This window comes from Phyllostomus discolor, chromosome 13 (genome assembly GCF_004126475.2).
Source record: "Phyllostomus discolor isolate MPI-MPIP mPhyDis1 chromosome 13, mPhyDis1.pri.v3, whole genome shotgun sequence".
Taxonomy (NCBI): Eukaryota; Metazoa; Chordata; class Mammalia; order Chiroptera; family Phyllostomidae; genus Phyllostomus; species Phyllostomus discolor.
In genome coordinates this window covers 44,151,604-44,170,585 of record NC_040915.2, presented here as the reverse complement: position 1 = coordinate 44,170,585, position 18,982 = coordinate 44,151,604, and the positions used below count along the sequence as shown (strand labels likewise).

The following is an 18,982-nucleotide window of genomic DNA, read 5'->3' as shown; positions in this document are numbered from 1 at the left end:
CCTTACAGTGTTGACTTAGCTGCCAATATTTAAAAATCGGAACATTTCCCATAAAGATGCAGCTTTTCTTGATAAGTTGGAAGGCGTGGCTGTGCCAGGCATTCCAAGGGGGGTTAGTAGGTTTACGCAGGGGCACGTGCCCTCCGGTTCACGATTCGCCACAGTCCGCCTCCCTGTCATGCTCCAGACGGCCAGCCTCGGGCCACTGGTGCTGCTGCCTGCTGGCTTCTGTGGGCATGAGACCAACCCTTAGGGAGCCAAGACCTGCATGTAGAAATGCTCTGCCCTTTCCTGGCAGCCCTGGGCCTGCCCTGTTTGGGACTCGGAGTGGGTTCCAATATACACCATGCAAAGGAAAACTTGACCTACTTAGACACATGGGCTACAGAGAAAAGGACTGTCAAGTCCTAAACTTACTTGGGTGCTTGGGACCATGATACTGGTGACCGGTATTGCTGAGCACGTATGAAAATGTTTTCTATGAGTCCTGCTCTTCCCTCCCACAGGCCTCATGCAGCCCGAAGATACAAGCGTGCAGCTTAAGCGACGGGTTTGTCATCGTGGCAGACCAGTCGGTGATCCTGCTGGACAGCGTCTGCAGGTCGCTGCAGCTGCACCTGGTGTTCGGTGAGTCTGGCTCCCCAGAGAGCGGTCGGGTGGGTCGGAAGTCACGTGTTTGCTGCCAGTTTCTGCCGCTCTGCCTCTTCTACTCTGCATTATGTCTAAGACTTGAAGTTGGACTGGTGTCAAGAAATTAATCTTGAGTGCCTTTTTTAAGCTGCGTATCTAGACTCAGGACACTGGGCTGAACCCCTCTCAGTAGGTCTAAGGGGAAACACGTGTCAAGCAACAGTTTACTTGCGTGGCTTTTGTAAATATCAGAGTGACGTAGGAACCACTTGGGCCCCGTTGTGTTCAAGTACCCGAACTTGTACGTAATTTCAGTATCATCAGATATTCGAACGCTTTTAGAATGCAGAGCACTAGAAAAAGCTTTTTAAATACTTGTCAATTCATCACTGAGTTATAAAGAGCTTTAATTATATGCAAATATGGACTTGAGGGTAAATTAGGAGACTGGTGAGTAATTGTGCTGGAAAACAGGTGAAAATACTGTGAAAGCTTTTTCTGCAGTTTTGAGAGGAAGATGGTTGTTGAAGTGTTTGTGTAAGAGCTCCAACAACTGGAAAGAATCAAGGCGTGCAAAATCTTGATCACACTCTGGAGGCAAGATGCCCATATTCTGTGGAATCTCGGCATCTCCACCCGGCAGGGTCCACAAAATTCAGTGTCACCAACACAATAGAGGGCTGTGTTATCCGATACATTTGTATAAAGAGGTTGCTGCCGAATGATTTTCGTTCCTAAGACGCAGGGCTTTTACCCTCCCGGCCCCCACCAGGCCCCTGCAGGCCTGTTGCTGCTGTGCCAACAGTGATGCTGTCGCCCCCTTCAGGGCCTCGCTGGGATCGCGCCTCAGCAGGGAGGGCAGTCCTGAGCACTCTGGCCCTCAGCGGAGCTCTCTCTCTGCTCCACTTTTTCTTTTTTTCCAGAGAGTGTACGCCTTTTTTACATGTCATGTGCTTTGTTTGCTGTGCCCGTTGCTTAAACCATCTCTTACTGCCCTCACATTTGAGCTCCGTGAGGGAGGGGCCCACGTCCTCAGACGTGCGGGCAGAAGGCCTGGGGCAACGCCCGGCGCAGAAGTGCTCGGCCAGTCCTGTACTTGTTGGTCGATGAAGTCTGTGGCCTCCTGTTTCACTTTAATCACCACTTTTAAAAAAAACACTTAAAGGAAGCTTGAATATTTGACTTTAAATGACAGAATTGACAGGTTTCTTTTGCGTCGCAAATCAACGTTTTTTTAAAGGAAGCTCGTAACTTTGACCTGAAACTTTCAGACACAGAAGTGGACGTCGTCGGCTTGTGTCAGGACGGGAAGTTCCTTCTGGTTGGGGAGAGGAGCGGCAACCTGCATCTCATCCACGTGACGTCCAAGCAGACGCTGCTCACCAATGTGAGGCCCCCCCCCCACGCTTCTCGCTTCCGTGGTCCACATTCTAAGTGGTCTCTTAACTACAGCTCGCGCCAGCCATTGCTTAACTCATGTTGTTTTGTTTTGTTTTAAGATTTTATTTATTTATTTTTAGAGAGGGAATGGAGGGAGAAAGAGAGAGAGAGAAACATCAGTGTGTGGTTGCTGGGGGCCGTGGCCTGCAACCCAGGCATGTGCCCTGACTGGGAATCGAACCTGCGATGCTTTGGATCGCAGCCCGAGCTCAATCCACTGAGCTACGCCAGCCAGGTTAACTTGTGTTTTAAAAGAGAAAAGCAATGCCCCTTTACAGGAAATTTAAGGATCATCCCTTAAAGACCTAGGAAATAAGTGCAAAATTGTCAAACTAAGCTTTGCAGCGTGTTGTTAGTCTGCTTGTTCGAAACAGTTTTCCGTTTTAAAACGAAAATGCTTAGAACGGAGGCAGAATTATTGTTCACGATAGCTGGTAGCTCTGGGCTTTTAAAGAATATAATCCTTGATTATGTTTTTCTGGGTTTAATCTTACCATCTGAAATGCATTCGCACCTAGGCCTTTGTGCAGAAAGCTGATGGCGAGAAGCGGCCCACTTACCGAGCCCTGGTCATCGAGGAGGATGGTTCGGGCGAAGGCAAGTCTTCCGACGTTCTCTCATGACTTTCTTCAGAGGTCATCGGTCATCGGATTTTCGTTTCAACAAGTGTTAGCTGGATCTTAATTTGTTTTGATATATCTGAAGTCCCGTCCTGTGTCCCGACCCCCCCACCCCATCCCCGCTACCCCACCACCCCGCCGGGAAGTGAAATTTGGAGTTAAAGGAGTTAACATTGTTTTCGGAATTCTTTGTAAATAAGCTTTATCTGTAAGCTTTGTTATATTATTTGATGATTAGAATTTAAATGAGCAAATGGATATTTGTAAGCTAAGTTCAGATACTGGTTTAAATTTTATATTCAAGCGCCTTTTAGAGAAACCGTCTTGATCTTACTTTAATAGGTATCTATTATATGCTGCTTCTTACAAACAATGGATTTTTTTGTATCACAAACCTTCAGCTTGCAAAAATTCAACAAGGTAAGTAAAGTGTTACTTCCATATTATTATTTTGTGCCAGTATTTCTTATTCTCCAAGTCAGCTTTTAAATATTCTTTTTTAAAATGTTATTTTAGTTTAGTTACATTCTACGATACTGGGTGTACTGTGAAGTGTTTGTAGTATACTTATTCTCTGCTGCCTGGGCTGCAGCAGAATCTGAAGAAATGTAATTGTTCATAGCTGTCCAGGGTATGCAGCTCAGCTGGGGAGGCAGGACAGACACTAGCACAGTGATGCGTGCTTTTCAATGGAACGAATGATGGGCCCAGAAACAGATGACTGGATGCGTGTTCACGTTCTCGTTAACATACACTCTCGACAGTAACTTACTGTGTGCTAAGTGAGTGGTGTGGCCCACACATCCCTCTGAGCCGGGACAGATTGAGGAATTGGTTTGGGGCATGTATTCAAATATTTTTTTAAATCTACAATTGTACGTGCCAAGAACCCGCAAGGTCCCAGGGACTCGGCGAGGTTTAAGGTGCATGGCTCTCCTTAGTTAATGAAAGAGCAGATGAGTCAAACAGCTCCCCCAAAACGGAGCGTGAAGCGGTGGCTGTGCGGGTCGGACTTCGGAACTTGGATCTGAACGCTGGAGCCCGTTTCAGCGGGAGATGCTCTCAGTCGGGAAGGGGGGTTCTGGGGGACCAGAGGGACCGGAGGGCAGCCTGGCCGCTGCCCTGAGAACCGCACGTCACAGTGCGTGTCGTCGGTCAAGGGCCAGACACGAGAGTCGCCACGGTCTTAGGGGTTTCGGCCCCGCGTGCTTCTTACTAGACTGTACGTCACCCCCCCTGACACAGGGGGCGACGTGCATGTGCCTTGTGGTGAATATGATACATTTAGCTTGCTTTCTCTCTCTATGCAGCGATCGAAAACGTGGACCTGAATAAAGCAAAGAAGGTAAGAAAACAAAATCACACTGTCTTCTGACAACACAGAGGTAATGAAAATTTAGGAGAGTGTTTCTGGATATGACTGTCTCCTGCTTGACCTTTTGGGAATTAGCTTAATGTAACATTTTAATATTATTTTCGTTTCAAAATACATGTATATTGATTGGTTTAAAGTGATTTTTACCAATCTTTCTAAGGAATTTGGACTGTGGAGTGTATAACATTTTTATCTTTTAAATTTTGCAGTTACAAGGACAAATCAAGTCCAGTTTTATCTCTGCTGAGAATTATCATACTCTTGGCTGTCTCAATCTTGTGCCTGGAGATTTAGCGAGCAAAATCCCTATAATAATCGGGGTAATGACTCTTTGTATAAAATTTTGTGGTTTTTTTGTTTCTGAAATGTTTCTTCATTAAAAGTTATAGTTTTAGTTAAGTTACAGATTAATTTGTAATGTGTAACAGAAATGGGGAATTACAAAATTAAGGTCACAAATTAATAAGTAAACCTAAGTTTCTATATTGGAAAAAATATTGTGTCTTTATTGTCACGAATATCTACCTGAAATTTATCATTTCTTCCAGTTATGAGCATGGGCAAAAACAACAACAAATACAACGTCTAATCAAGGAGTAGGCAACGATTCGATATCATTACATTTACAACATCTTTTCTTGCCAAATTTATACAGGGAGGGGCCAAAGTAGGTTTACAGTCGTGAGTGTGAGAAGCAGTTTCCTTGTATTTTTATTATTCTTTGTAGTTACTATTTTCCATACAAACAGCTGTGCACCCACCTTCTCCCCTCCCTGTAGGTTGAGTTCAAGTTCCCCTGTGTCTTTAGAGTGACTCCCCCGCCCCCTGAATATACCCACTCCTCGTTAACTCTTCACACAGTGACAAAGAGCAGCAGCAGTTCACGCCTCTTTCCGAGCTGTCCCGTTGAGAACAATCGGAGGGAGGGGCTGGAAGGGGACAGCGAGCTGGGCTTGGATGTATACATTTAGATTTTGAAATTAGTCCTGTGGGCACCGGAGATGTTTCTCCTTTGAGGAGGATTCAGGCCTGAGAATCAAACCCGCAACCGATGCCCTGTTGTCGCCTCTACAGGGGTTGGGGACCTGTGCGCTCTCCAAATGGGAACCAGACCCCCTCAAAGCCATGACGGTTACGAACGTTATGGATGCAGAGATCATTAAAGGTAAACTGAACTCGTGCGACTGCTTTTGGTGATCGTTGGCCAGTTCTGATTTTCGTGTCGACACACTAAGTCTGGCACCTGGGCCGCTTTACCGGACCTCTCTTTGAAACAAGCCACACGGAACGGATGATTTCTCCCACGCGTGGCTGTTCTCAACATGTTGCCCCCGCTAGCCTTCCCTGTGGGAGTGTTTCGTTTCAGTGGTCATCTAAACATACAGACACAGGAATACATGGGAAGGGGAACTTTTTGTTCATAGATGTTCGTTTGCTATGTAAGGGTGGCCGTATGGGACACAGAAATCTAACCCTTGCGCACCTTGCTTTCTCTCCCGTAGGTGCCAAGAAGTTCCAGCTGATAGACAACCTCCTTTTCGTTCTCGATACCGATGTATGTTTCCGATGCTTCTCCGGCAACGTTTTTTCTTAGTGTTGTGCTTCACACCAAAAATGTTGTCAAACTTTCAGAGATACGGACCTTAGCCAGGGTGGATGGATTATTGCCTTGTGTACCGTGCTTTATTTCACTGTATATCTATTTATACGTACCAAAAGATACAACCTGAAATGGAAACTTTTTGTCCATGTGTCCATGAAACGTCTCTCTTGCAGAACACGCTGAGCCTGTGGGACATGTACACCCTAACCCCCGTGTGGAACTGGCCCTCCGTGCACGTGGAAGAGTTTCTTCTCACTACGGAAGCAGAGTCGCCGTCCTCAGTCACGTGGTACGTTACGACGCTGGTAGCGATTGCCCTTCTGTGAGCACCAGGCTTCCCACCCGGCTCCGAGCTGGTCGTTACGTACTGCGTCCTCAGTAGCCCTGAGCAGACTGACAGGGCAAAGACCACCTCACTGTCGGCCAGATGTGCCGAGGACAGGCCATACGAACCTTCAGGTGATTGTGTTAGAGTGTCCGTCCAAAACAAATACACAAGCAAACAAACCAAGTTCAGTCTTGCTTGATATATGCATCCAGATTTAAAAAATCACTCCAAAAAAAAAAAGAAAATGTCAGTCTGGGCCATAACGGTGCAGAAATCAAGTTCAATGTCATCTGTGTGTATCAATTTTAACTTTTATACAAGAATATCACTTTGACTTAGTTTATATCTAGCAATTGGCACATCTTGCTTGACTCACTTCGAACATCTTTTCTCTTTTAGGCAGGGGATTACCAACCTCAAATTAGTAGCTCTGACAACCACTGCTGATAAGGTACTGGGAAATTTGTCTCACGTTTGCCCGCGTTACGTGCTAGAAACAGTGTCAGTGCAACAGCAGGGGTTAGGTAGTGCTCGCAGCCTGTTGGCTCTGGGGTCACGCAGACGCCTGACGAGTCGGAGGGAACCCTGCAAGAGCCCTTTTTTCCCATCTTAAAAACATGGGTAGAAGTCTCGGCTCCGCATTTCAGTCAGAGCATAGCCAGAGCACTGTGGAATACAAACGTCCACAAGGCAATGCTTATGAAATGACCCTTCAGTCGTTGGGCACGGAGGAATTACGTGCACCTGAAATGCAACTTGTAGAATGGACTAGAGGTATGTGGGTTTACTCAACAGATTTGGAAAGTGGGATGGAACGTAATTTTATACGGAACATGTAAGTAACGCGGCAGCAGCCTTACCTGTAAAACTGTTCATGCGCGTAGCTTTGTCCCAAGTGCTGTGACCTGTGCCCTTGATTGTGCAGCGCTGACTCGTGCTCGGGGGTTACAGGGACCTACTGAATTAATCGCTCTGCTATTTTTTTTTTCTAGATGAAAAACCTCATGGTCTATTCATTACCTATGATGGAAGTACTATACTCTTTGGAAGTATCTAGTGTTTCTTCTCTGGTCCAGACAGGAATTAGCACAGTAAGTTGATGTATATTTTGAACTACTTCAAAAAATTAAGAATAACTAAGCTAAGCATGAGTGCAATTTACTGAAAAACCTGGATAGACCGCAGCTTTGTTAACTATATTGTTGTTAGATGTCCTCAAATACACTTGGCCCGAGGTCAGTCTTTATTTAAAAAAAGAAAAGAAAATTAAATAAAATATCAGTCAACTGCACGTTTAAGTTTCCTCGTGTCTCCATAGGAAATTTAGAAGATAATTGGGGGAAGGGGTTATTGGCTTTTATTTATTTTGTTTTTAACTGTGATCTTAGAAAAAATTTTTACTGCATTTGTTTCATTTCTTTTTTACACCCACACTATATTTTTCCAAACCTGGTAGAAAGTATTTGCTGACACCGTGCATGACCTGTCACCCTCAACCCTCTAACAGGCATCTCCTAGGAACAAGAGAATTCTCCGACAACACAGTTATCACACAAAATTTAACTATTGTGAAATATACCATCCAGATGCAGAATTACCAGGTGTCACAAAGCTATGTTTTTAAACTATGTATTTTTTCTTTTTTTTTTTCTGATCCAAGAGCCAACCAAGCCTCACGTATCCAGTTTCGTTGTCATGGTCACATGGCAGTCTGCTTAAGGCTGGCAGCGTTCCCTGACCCCTTTGTCTTCTAAGACATTGGCATTGTTTGAGCCCCAGGCTTTAGTGTTACAGAATCTCCCTCTATTTAGACTTGTTTGTTCCGTCCCGATTAGGTTCATGCCGCTCTTTTTTGGCAAGAATCCTGCACGGGTGTTTAACATTGTGTCCTAACTGCATCCCATTAAGGGGCTCAGTTGGCTTGTCCTGCTTTGGCGAGGTTACATCTAGCTCCGTGGGGAACGCAGCTGGGCCAGGTTTCTCACTGTGAATACACATTTTCCCCTGTGGAATTAGTAGGTAACGTCTCTGGTGTTATTTTGAGATGATGGGAATATCCTTTTCTCCGACAGTTTTCCCAGTGATTTTAGAATTCCATTGTTAGATCACTTCTTCCTAAACCAGTTGTTATTCTAGTAACTGCAAAATGGATTCATTCTGTATTTCCAGTGCCTTAAACATCTTTTGTGATTGTAGGACACCATATACCTTCTGGAGGGAATGTGCCAAAGTGATCCAAAGTACGTCACGTTTCGTTTTATCAGACAAGCTGTTAAATAAGAGCTAAGTTGGAATTATTCATACTAAATGACAAGTGTACTTAGAGTGACAACTTACTTTTCAGTCTTTCTGAAGATCCGGTCTCTGTTTTAGTGCTCAGATGTCTTACAGAAGCTTTGCCGGAAAATAGGTAAGTTCTCATTGTCTTTTAAGCAGCATTCCTTAATTTAAAACTTCAGGTCCCCAATCCATAAAAATTTTACCAAACTTTTTTTTTTTTACCACGTAACAGGTTGAGTCGGCTACTTCACAAACACAGATTTGCTGAAGCCGAGAGCTTTGCCCTTCAGTTTGGACTAGATGTTGAGGTAACAATCACTCATGAATTTATTTGTTCGTTGAACAAGCATTCTCTTTGTGTACTAGTGCTAGGGAGACAGCATTTTTAAAAAAGGCTTCATTTACTTTTTAGAGAGAGGGGAAGGGAGGGAGAAAGAGAGGGGGAGAGACAGCAGTCACACTCACACACTCCCAACTGGGGGTCTGGCCCGCAACCCCAGGCACGTGCCCCGACCGATCCAGCAACCTTTTGGATTGCAAGACCACGCCCAACCCACTGAGCCACACCAGCCAGGGTGGGAGGTAGCATTTTTTTACTTCGAGCTATTTGATGTGGCCTATTTATTTTACAGCTTGTTTACAAAGTAAAAGCAAACGATATATTGGAGAAACTAGCTTTGAGTTCTGTGGACACCAGTGAGCAGACCCAGTGGCAAACACTTATAGATGAAGCTAAGGAAAACCTACATAAAATCCAGGTGCGTTCTCCCTGTCACGTGCTAGAGTATGCCGACTGACAGGTGGATGGACAGAAGGTCGCCTTACTGTGTCTGGCCTTTGTGAAACAGGACGATGAATTTGTGGTGAGTTACTGCCTGGAGGCTCAGTGGATAACCTACGAAACGACCCAGGAGATGCTGAATTACGCCAAAACCAGGGTGAGTTCTTCCAGCGTTTATACGTGTGAATGAGTTTATCTAATGCAGAACAAAGCATTTTTTAAAAAGGAGTTCCTTTTCCATGGTAGGCCTTTTAAAAGGTCATTTTTTACTGTAGACTGTCCCCCTCGCTGCCCTGGGAACACCATTGCTAGTTATAGTCCATGAAATCAAGGCGTAACAGATGGGACCAGTGTTGTGAGCTCCCCCGCCCCGCAAAATGCATTTTTAAAGACAAATTATTTCTTTTTTTTAAGATTTTATTTATTTTATTTTTAGAGAGGGAAGGGGAGGGAGAAAGAGAGAGAGAGAAACATCGATATGTGGTTGCTGGGGGTCGTGGCCTGCAACCCAGGCGCATGCCCTGACTGGGAATCGAACCTGCGATGCTTTGGTTTGCAGCCCGCGCTCAATCCACTGAGCTACGCCAGCCAGGGCTGATAAATTATTTCTTTATTGTTCACTGTTTACCTCAGAGTTCAATGCGATTTTATTTTTAGAGATAATTCTTCCCTGAATTCACAAAAATACCCCTCTTCTTTGATGAAAAGCCAGTGCAGCAGATATTCTAACCGTGTTTCTCGTCGTTCGTCTTAGCTTTTGAAGAAAGAAGATAGAGCCGTTCCTGTCTACTCTTATGGCTTAAAAGAGGTAACTCCTCGATGTTCCTAGGTTGACTGAGGGGTGGCTACACCCCTACAGTCCCGCCGTGCACCCCTTCGCCACGGGGGTCCGTGCTGGGACCTGTGTGGTCCAGTGTTGGTGTCGCTGTGCAGACATCGCAGCGTGCACGTGCACACCTCGGCGGCACAGGGGCGTTGGAGGTCGTGCCCCCAGCCTATGTCCTCAGTGCGGCTCACACTCTTATACAAACGTGTTTCAAAGGCCCTGGATGGCACAGCCTTCTACACACCGAGGCTGTATGTAATACCGACGGTATATTGTACCGACGGTACAAACCTGTGTGGCCTATTACCAGGCTTTAGACACAATGATGGGTGTGTGGTATCTAAACACAGAAAACGTGCTGTAGAAATGCTGTATAAAAGATAAAAAACGGTGCAGCTGCAGCGGGCACATGCCATGAGGGGAGCTTGCAGGACCGGAAGCTTCCCGGAGCGCGTCAGTGGGTGAGTGGTGCGTGAACGCGAAGGCCGCGGATATTGCTGGTCCCATTGACGTCATAAACACAGCACACTTGGGCTGCACTCGTTTCATAAAAGAACGCGAGGTTAAGTCAGGCCTGAGAGCAACCCACACCACTGAGGCATGCTGCAATCATGGTGTGGACGAGGCTGCTGCTGGGGTAACACAGCACCCCGCCTTACAGCCCACTTGTTCTATTTAAGTAGAAAACATGCACGGGAAGAACGAGGAAAAGTTAAGTGTGGTGAATACATAAACTAGGAACGTAGCAGTTTATCTCCTTATCAAGCATCATGTATTATATGTAAGGTGGGTGCTGGGTTTCTCTACAGCTGGCAGTGGTGTCTGTTCCTCTCCTCCAGCGCCCCCTGTTGCCTGGGGTACTACACTGCGCCGCGGCATCCCGGGGCTGTGGGAGCTCCAGCTGCACCACAGTCTGTGGGGCCGCCATCGGACAGGTGGTCTGGCACCGCCTGGAATGTTACGTGGCTCGGGACTGCGTGCTTTCCCGTTAGAGCTGGGCCTGTGGTTTTTCCAAGAGCAACTTGTTTCATACTTCCCTAACATGCAAAATGGGAATAACGATAGTACCTGTAGAGTTATTTTGATGCCAAGTGAAATAATTTAGATGAACCATTTTGCGTGGCGCCTGGCACCTGTTAAACATGCAAATGAACGTAAACGGCGATAATGATTATGATGGTGCCAAAAATACGGGTGTGTGCACGTACATGTGCATATCTTTTAACTCTCAAAGTAAGTTCTTTACCTGATCTAGATAGGTTGTACCATAAGGGCATTTGTAAATCAATGGGAAGACTAACTGATTTTGAAGGTACCCACAATTAATGTGCAAATGGCTTCTTCCCTTGCAATGTTATTGCATCGAATATGGTTGGAAATGTTTCCATTACTCTAACCTTTCTTGTTTTGTGTTAAATGAAGACAGCCGTGTTCATGGGGTTGGACAACATGAGACTATGTGCCAGACCTCGCAAACGGAATGCCTGACTTTAATGTCATTGTACACAACGTGTGGATTATCTGTTTACTCCCTTCCAGGTGCTGAGGGCTCATGCAAAGTTGACTACTTTTTACGGAGCGTTTGGACCAGAAAAATTCAGGTGCGTACACTCCTCATTTTTATTTTTTTAGATTGTGAATGAGATTCAAATTTAGAATATCATGAAAGATACAGCATTGCCTTGAGTGAACCTAGGCTTTGTCGGGGTGGGAAATATCTTTCTTGCTAATTAGCGTCAGACACTTCCTACACTGTGGGTGGGAACTGATACGTTGGAGGTGCAGGTTTAACTCCTGTACCCCGTACCTCGGCGATTATACTTCTGGAAACTGATCTCATCAGATACACTCGTGTGCACCAGACAGGCGTATTTATCAGGATAAATCAGTACTGAAGGGAAGCTTTGTTTCTCCCCTGTGGCCAGTCAGTTATTCCAGTACTGTCATGGAATGATCCACGTTTTCACTGCCAACTGCAGTGTTCCTTTAATCCCGTGCTACGAATCTCGCCTGTGTGTGAGCCCGTCTCTGGACTTCCACTGTATTCCTTTGGCCTCGTCTTCCTGTCCGTCACCAGCGTCGGGCAGCTGTAACCGGCACAGGTTTAAAGGCAACGTCCTGGCGTCTGGTAGACGGGCCCCGCGATACTTTTCTTACTTTTCAGAATTTGGGGGCTGTTCTCGCGTAGATTTTTTTTTTCCCTGTATGACATTTGGAATCAGAATGAGCTTACTCAGTTTAAAGAAGTTTTATTTTTCAAGGGATTGATTTTTTTTAACTGGGAATGTGATGACCCTAGCATCAGTTTGGGGAGAACCGGCATCTTGACACTATTGAATCTTTCTGCTTAAGGACAGTGTGTATCTTTCTTCTCCTTCTCTCCTATCTTTTATGTCCCTGAGTGGTATCCGTTCAGTTGTCTCCGTCTAGGTTTTGTACATTTTTTGTTTGCTTTTTATCTTGTCTTTTTTTCTCTCTCTGTTGTTATAAATGGTACTTTTCTCCCTCATATTTTCAGAAGAACATAAAGTATTAATTTTTTTAAATTACTTTTTAGTCACCTACCTTATTGAATTTCTTTATCATTCATTGTGATATTTCAATTGACCTTATTTTTTCCAAGTATATAATTACATATTTGAATAATCGTAATTTTGCCCTACTCTCTTTCCTTGTCTAATTTTATGGACCGGTACTTGTAGAACAACAAATAAGAGTGGTACTAGGCATCCTTCTCTTGTTCCTGACATTAGTGGAAATGCTTCTTTTGCTTTATCATTTAAGCATGATAAAGGCTTTTAGGGTTTTTGTCTTTTTGTCAATTTAAGGAAGTATTCATCATCTATTTCTGATCTTTAATCAGGACCAAGGGGTCATTGCAGCATTGGGGGTTGTAGCGAAGGATTGAAAATGACCTGAAGTGTTCGACTCAGGGGGACTCGTCAAATCACAGTGAACTGTGCCATGGAATAGTGTAGTCCTTAAAAATATATATTATTTTAAATATATGACATGCATATGTGCTGATTTGGTACAGCACCAAGATAATACAAAATGAAATTTTTTAGGTACAGATAGTATTTATACCGAAAACTCTCATTCACACTAACTTTTCTCCTCTCTTTGGCTTTGCAGTGGCAGCTCTTGGATCGAGTTTCTGAATAATGAGGATGAGCTTAAGGATATTTTTTTGCAGCTGAGAGAAGGAAACCTCGTTTGTGCACAGTACCTCTGGCTCAGACATCGGGTAGACACGTTTCCCTTCTTTCTTTCTTAGTGGCTTCCAGCCCCTAAGATAGGTGACTGAGTCAGCGTTGGGAACTAACGGGGTGGCAGGTGTGACTGGGTAATGGGGTGTTTTCAGGTTGATAAATGTGACACGTCCCAAAGCAAACTATCCTGTGATGACTGTCAACTCAGAGGAAATATTACAAAGAGACAATAGAAGCCTACCTTATCTCATTCAGAGTCTAAACTTAGCTCCTAAACTTAGCTCAAAAGCAACATTTTATTAAGTGGTTTATTGATGGGCCTTTCTTTCTTTCTTTCTTTCTTTCTTTCTTTCTTTTTTTACTTTACTGATTTTAGAGGGGTGGGGACAGGCATCAATTTGTTATTCCACTTCTTGATGCATTCGTTGGTTGCTTCTTGTATGTGCCCTGAACTGGGGATCGAACTTGCAACTTTGGCATTTGGGGATGACGCTCCAACCAACTGAGCTACCCAGCCAGGGTGATGGGCTTTTTTATGTCGCATCGGTGGAGAAGGTGTTCCTATTGCAGTTCAGATTGTAGTAAAGGAAAGACTGCTACTCTGAATCCCCTTCATGTTGGCGTCTAAAGTTAGGCCCCAGAAGTAGTTAACTGGGTGTGATGTCGTTACTGGACACGTTGCTGGGATCTGTGTTACCACCTCCAGTGACGTTGTCCTCGGAGGACCCTCTCTGCCCGTTCACCTGCTGCCTAATCTGTTATTTGGAATGTTCTGTCATGAGATTCGTGGAATGTGTGGCTCCAGCTGGGTTTGCCTGTACAGAGTAAATCGCCTTCAGTGCTCATTGAAATGCAAATTTCTTGGAATGGGAACCAATTCTTGGAATGACTTCCTAAGAGGCTTTTCTTTCCTGGGAGGCTGTCCCTTTAAATTTGTCAGAGAAACCTTAATTTCTCACTCTATGACTTAGGCAAACTTCGAAAGCAGATTTGACGTGAAAATGCTTGAGAACTTGCTCAACTCAATTCCTACACCAGTCTCTTTGCAAAAGCTCTGTCCGTGGCTTAAGAACGACGTGATCCCGTTTGTGAGAAGGGTTGTGCCGGACGGACAGGTCAGTCGCCTTGGGGTTCCCGCCCCCCGTGGCTCAGTTTTATTTTTCACATCATATTATTGAACGTCAAGTGATACAAACGCTGGTTAGTTCATTTTAGTGTCTCGTTTGAAAGACTGTCATGGATGTTTTAAGTTATTTCAGTGATTAACAAGTTGAGTATTTTATTTTTAAATGACTTGGCTATTTCAGAAAATTCTTGCCAAATGGTTGGAGCAAGCAGCCAGGAACCTGGAATTAACTGATAAGGTAACATGCATAATTAGCACTGAAAAAATATTTAAGACTCTCCCAGTGGCATAAATCATCATTTTTAACTGTTTGTAAAATTTTTTTAAAGGCAAACTGGCCAGAAAATGGACTTCAACTGGCAGAGGTGTTTTTTATAGCAGAAAAACCACACGAGCGGGGGGGACTGGTGTCCTCCTGGCACTGGGTCTCCTTGGTAAGACACGGGAAGCACATTTTTAGTGGTGAAACATGCGGTTCATGTTGAGGTCCGTCTACATGTCCTAGAAATGTAGCCACGTCTGAAATCGTCTGTTTTTATTCTTTTGTTCGTTTCTTTGGATAGGTACTTTAAAAATCCACAAAAAGCAAAATTTGCTTTTTTTCTTCCTGATATTTCTGTAACAACTTCAGCCTGTCTTAATGCACTGCTTTTCTCCGTTAAGCCAACCCAGAGGGAAACAATATGTAAACGTGCCCCTAAGAAGTGTACTTGGGATGTTCTGTATTAGCAGCATTTCACATTGCGTTAAAAAACAAAATTCAGTACTGCGTTAGGATTGATTTTCAAAGGCTGTATCAGTCAGGTTTGCATCTTTACTTAAACAAGTAAACTACTTCTGGTTCTGAATGCATGCCTTAGACATTTCAACACCCATTATGGCTGAAGTACCAATGAATATTTTAAAAGACCAAACTAGAAAAAATCTGGCACTTCTGACTGTCTGAAATAAGTGGCAATTCTAGAAAGGGAACTAAGATTGGGAATGTGATGTTAAGTTGAAGTTAATGAGCTGAGTTTATTGTTTGGCTTGTGAATTTTTAAGTTCATTTCTGTTTCCCTTCAGGTTTCTAGAAACTAGCAAGCATTCATTGTATATATTTTTTTAAAAGTACATTCTTGTATTTAAAAATCTGTATTTAAAAGCTTAGTTTATACACACGAGACATCTCAGTGTAATCCCAACTCTGAGGTATTAAGTACTTGAGTATGATCTTATGGTTTAAATGTACAATATGAAATTACATTTTTCCCTTAAATTCCTGGAGCCCCCAAATAATAAATTTCCTCCTATTTTCCAGTATAGCAGATTCTTATTAATTATACTTATTGTTTATAGGTAATATACTGTTAAAAAGTAAAATGGGAATTTTTTTATGTTTCAAGCAGTATATTGATGTACATAATCAATATGTATTATACTGTATATTGATCACTATGATGTATTTTTCTGCAGAAGAGCATTTTCCTCTTGCTATATAAAACACTACTTTGTCTTTTCCATGTTAATTGCCTTTTTATCCATATTGAGAATTTTGATCCTTATAAATAACTTGGGAAAATGTTACAGCTTTAAGATAATACAGAGGGACATTGAGGGCCATCCAAGTGGCGTCTACACACCTCAGTATGTTGGGGTTCCAAAAGCAGACTACACTAACAACAAGTTTTCCTATTTTTTTTTAAGAAAGTAAGTTTCCTTTAGATTTTTATCAGATTCCGACCTGTTAGTTTGTACTAGTCAAGTTAAAGTTTAATATCTAAAGACGCACGTTGGCAGTGTCCTCTTTATGTGTATAATCATGGCCGTGGGACATAGTTCTGACCTGTGTGTATATTTCCTCCCCGCACTTTTATTTCCTGTCCTTGACGACCTCCTCGCTGCCGTTTCAGAAGGACTACGAGAACATGGAGGAGGTCTGTCAGTTACGGGCTCTGGTCAGTAACTTGCGGGAGCTGATCACGTTGCACAGGAAGTACAACTGCAGGTTGGCCCTCTCCGATTTTGAGAAGGTAAAAGTCTGGACTTATCAGCGTTATTTTTTTTGCCAGGCAGGATGAGTGGAGTTTGCATTTATCTTTTTTTTTTTGGCGTCCAGGAGACTACAACCACCATTGTGTTCCGGATGTTTGACCGAGTGTCGGCCCCGGAGCTGATCCCGTCGGTGCTGGAGAAGTTCGTGCGGGTTTACATGCGGGAGCACGACCTGCAGGAGGAGGAGCTCCTCCTCCTCTACATCGAGGTGACGTCTCCTTCATGGCCCGTCCGTTTTCTCGGGGCTGCGCAGTGCGCGATCGTAGGAAATGTGTACTACAGTGTGCTACAGTGTACTACTGTATTTTGTTTTGTATAATGCATGTTCTTTGCCCAGATTTTTGAGGGGAAAATAAGGATGCACATTATACATGGGTAAAACTAATGCTATCTATATAAATGGTTTTAATTCTTTTATGCATGCTTATGTGTTACAAGTGTAACTCTAGAAGGCAATAACGGCATTCGTATGCAAAATAATACCTTTTATAATACAAAAAACTGTCTAAATATAAATAACTAAAAAATTAAAACGAAAGCTTTCCCTAAAAGTTCGGGCCAAAAACATGGGTGCACGTCATACACAGCAAAATACGGTAACTCCCTAGAATTGAGCACGTGATGCTTGACTGTTAGAATCTGTGCGGCTCACCGTTTCGGCTGAGGATGTCGGTCAGCTCTGTGGTGATTGACTGGCGGCCTGGAGCCCAGCAGGACCATATGAGGGTTTTCTACAAACAGCTGTTGGGAGGCAACAGGAGCGTGAGCTCAGTAAACAGTAGCAGTTACTTTCTCTAGACATGAATGAGGTGCAACAATCTTGTTCATAGGGTCTTCAAGAATGTTTCCATCATAAGTTTTCTGTACCACGTAAGACCGAAGGCCAGGGTTTGGGCTGTTTTGCATTTTTTCAACCCTTGGTCAGCATCCATGGCTAAGCAGAAGCTTTTGGTCTTTACACATCTGTATGTGTGCGTTACTTTTTTCGTTTTAGTGAGCTTTAAGTTTAAAGCATATGCGTGCTTGTCCCTCGTTAGGATCTATTGAAGAGGTGCAGCTCCAAGTCCACGTCACTCTTCGAAACGGCGTGGGAGGCAAAAGCCATGGCCGTCATAGGCTGTCTCTCAGACACGGACGTGAGTGCGTCGGGACCGGGTATGGGGCACAGGTGTGAGCGCATAGGGACCCGCATATCGGGCACAGGTGTGAGCGCATAGGGACCAAGTATCCGTCACAGGTGTGAGCGCATAGTGACTGCGTATTGGGCACAGGTGTGAGCGCGTAGGGACCGCTGATGGGGCACAGGTGTGAATGCATAGTGACTACGTATGGGGCTCAGGTGTGAGTGCGTAGGGCCCACGTATCAGGCACAGGTGTGAGTGCACAGGGACCATACAGCTTTTCCTTTTCAGCATTGCCTCTTAAAACTTTTTTTCTGATCACAAAAGCAACATACATTTGTTAAGAAGAATTTATGTAGTGTGAGAAAAGGAATTAAAAACAATTTAAAATCACCCATAATTCTATTTCCTGTAATTATGAAAATTAAAAGTGAAAGTTTTCTTAATCCCACCCCCAGAAGAACCACCATAGACAGCTGTATGCATATACTTCTAGGCTTTTCTGTGGTTTTACAAACCCAGAAACATTTTAAAAATACATTACAGTATGCCTTTATTTTGACTTTCACTTTTCATAGGCACCGTTATAAAATATGAATTAAAAATCATGGAAAATACTTTTCAGCTCTGGCTGGCGTAGCTCAGTGAATTGAGCTCTGGCTGCGAACCAAAGTGTCGCAGGTTCGATTCTCGGTTGGGGCACATGCCTGGGTTGCAGGCCATGGCCCCCAGCAACCGCACATTGATGTCTTTCTCTTTCTTTCTCTCTCTCTTCCCTCTCTAAAAATAAATAAATAAAATCTTTAAAAAAAAAAGAAAAATACTTTTCAACATAGACTGTAGAAAGAAATAGGGTTATACGACTTAACTTTCGGCAAAGAAAAGTTTTCTACATTTTTCTAAATACTAAAATGACCCTTCGTGTGTGACAATCGGAAGAAATACATGCCCTCGCAGTCAGAAGATCAGACCTTCCCCAGCGATCAGAGCGGCAGACGCGAGACCTCTGCTGCGGGTTGGGCAGCGCCGGGAAGGCACACGCGTGTGACTCCGAGGGCCGCTCACTGCCCTGTGCGCGTCCTTGCAGCTCATCTTCGACGCCGTGCTGAAGATCATGTACGCGGCCGTGGTGCCCTGGAGCGCGGCCGTGGAGCAGCTGGTGAGGCAGCACCTGGAGATGGAGCACCCCAAGTAAGACGGCGGCCCGCCGGGCGGCTCGGCGGGCGCTGGGGAACCCTTGGGTGCGGGCACTCGTTTCGGGTTTCTGGCCATTACCGTGTGCCTTGGTATTTCGTGAAAAGGAAAATCCGCGTTGACACCGATAAATTTACTTTTAGAGTCAAGTTACTGCAGGAGAGTTACAAGCTAATGGAGATGAAAAAACTTCTACGAGGCTATGGAATAAGGGAGGTGAACCTCTTGAACAAGGAAATAATGGTGAGTACAGTGAGGAGCCCTGGAACCCCTCGGTCCCATTTCCGAGGCGACGTGTACGCGTGTTCGACGTTTATTTGCCCGTCGCACCCCGGCGAAGCCGGAGGGAAGAGAAGCTGGCGGCACTGCCGTAAAATTCTGAGCGTGTTTTATTTTCTAGCGTGTTTACGTG

The 18,982-nt window shown here is 44.3% G+C and overlaps 1 protein-coding gene across 1 annotated transcript in view; it reads left to right on the top strand.

The window, feature by feature from the left end:
- The window catches only part of KNTC1 (kinetochore associated 1), a 53,858-nt gene that overhangs the window by 3,694 nt on the left and 31,182 nt on the right, over positions 1 to 18,982 (top strand). The window contains exons 3-29 of the mRNA XM_028527696.2: positions 507 to 627; positions 1,902 to 2,017; positions 2,589 to 2,667; positions 3,033 to 3,110; positions 4,001 to 4,035; positions 4,275 to 4,385; positions 5,140 to 5,230; positions 5,568 to 5,620; positions 5,842 to 5,957; positions 6,396 to 6,447; positions 6,989 to 7,087; positions 8,193 to 8,236; positions 8,341 to 8,406; positions 8,509 to 8,584; positions 8,909 to 9,034; positions 9,125 to 9,214; positions 9,812 to 9,865; positions 11,423 to 11,484; positions 13,019 to 13,130; positions 14,067 to 14,210; positions 14,403 to 14,459; positions 14,551 to 14,655; positions 16,114 to 16,233; positions 16,320 to 16,463; positions 17,293 to 17,391; positions 18,464 to 18,567; positions 18,714 to 18,813. Coding sequence (XP_028383497.2) covers positions 507 to 627; positions 1,902 to 2,017; positions 2,589 to 2,667; positions 3,033 to 3,110; positions 4,001 to 4,035; positions 4,275 to 4,385; positions 5,140 to 5,230; positions 5,568 to 5,620; positions 5,842 to 5,957; positions 6,396 to 6,447; positions 6,989 to 7,087; positions 8,193 to 8,236; positions 8,341 to 8,406; positions 8,509 to 8,584; positions 8,909 to 9,034; positions 9,125 to 9,214; positions 9,812 to 9,865; positions 11,423 to 11,484; positions 13,019 to 13,130; positions 14,067 to 14,210; positions 14,403 to 14,459; positions 14,551 to 14,655; positions 16,114 to 16,233; positions 16,320 to 16,463; positions 17,293 to 17,391; positions 18,464 to 18,567; positions 18,714 to 18,813 — 2,454 coding nt within the window. The remainder of the gene's footprint in view (positions 1 to 506; positions 628 to 1,901; positions 2,018 to 2,588; positions 2,668 to 3,032; positions 3,111 to 4,000; positions 4,036 to 4,274; positions 4,386 to 5,139; positions 5,231 to 5,567; positions 5,621 to 5,841; positions 5,958 to 6,395; positions 6,448 to 6,988; positions 7,088 to 8,192; positions 8,237 to 8,340; positions 8,407 to 8,508; positions 8,585 to 8,908; positions 9,035 to 9,124; positions 9,215 to 9,811; positions 9,866 to 11,422; positions 11,485 to 13,018; positions 13,131 to 14,066; positions 14,211 to 14,402; positions 14,460 to 14,550; positions 14,656 to 16,113; positions 16,234 to 16,319; positions 16,464 to 17,292; positions 17,392 to 18,463; positions 18,568 to 18,713; positions 18,814 to 18,982) is intronic.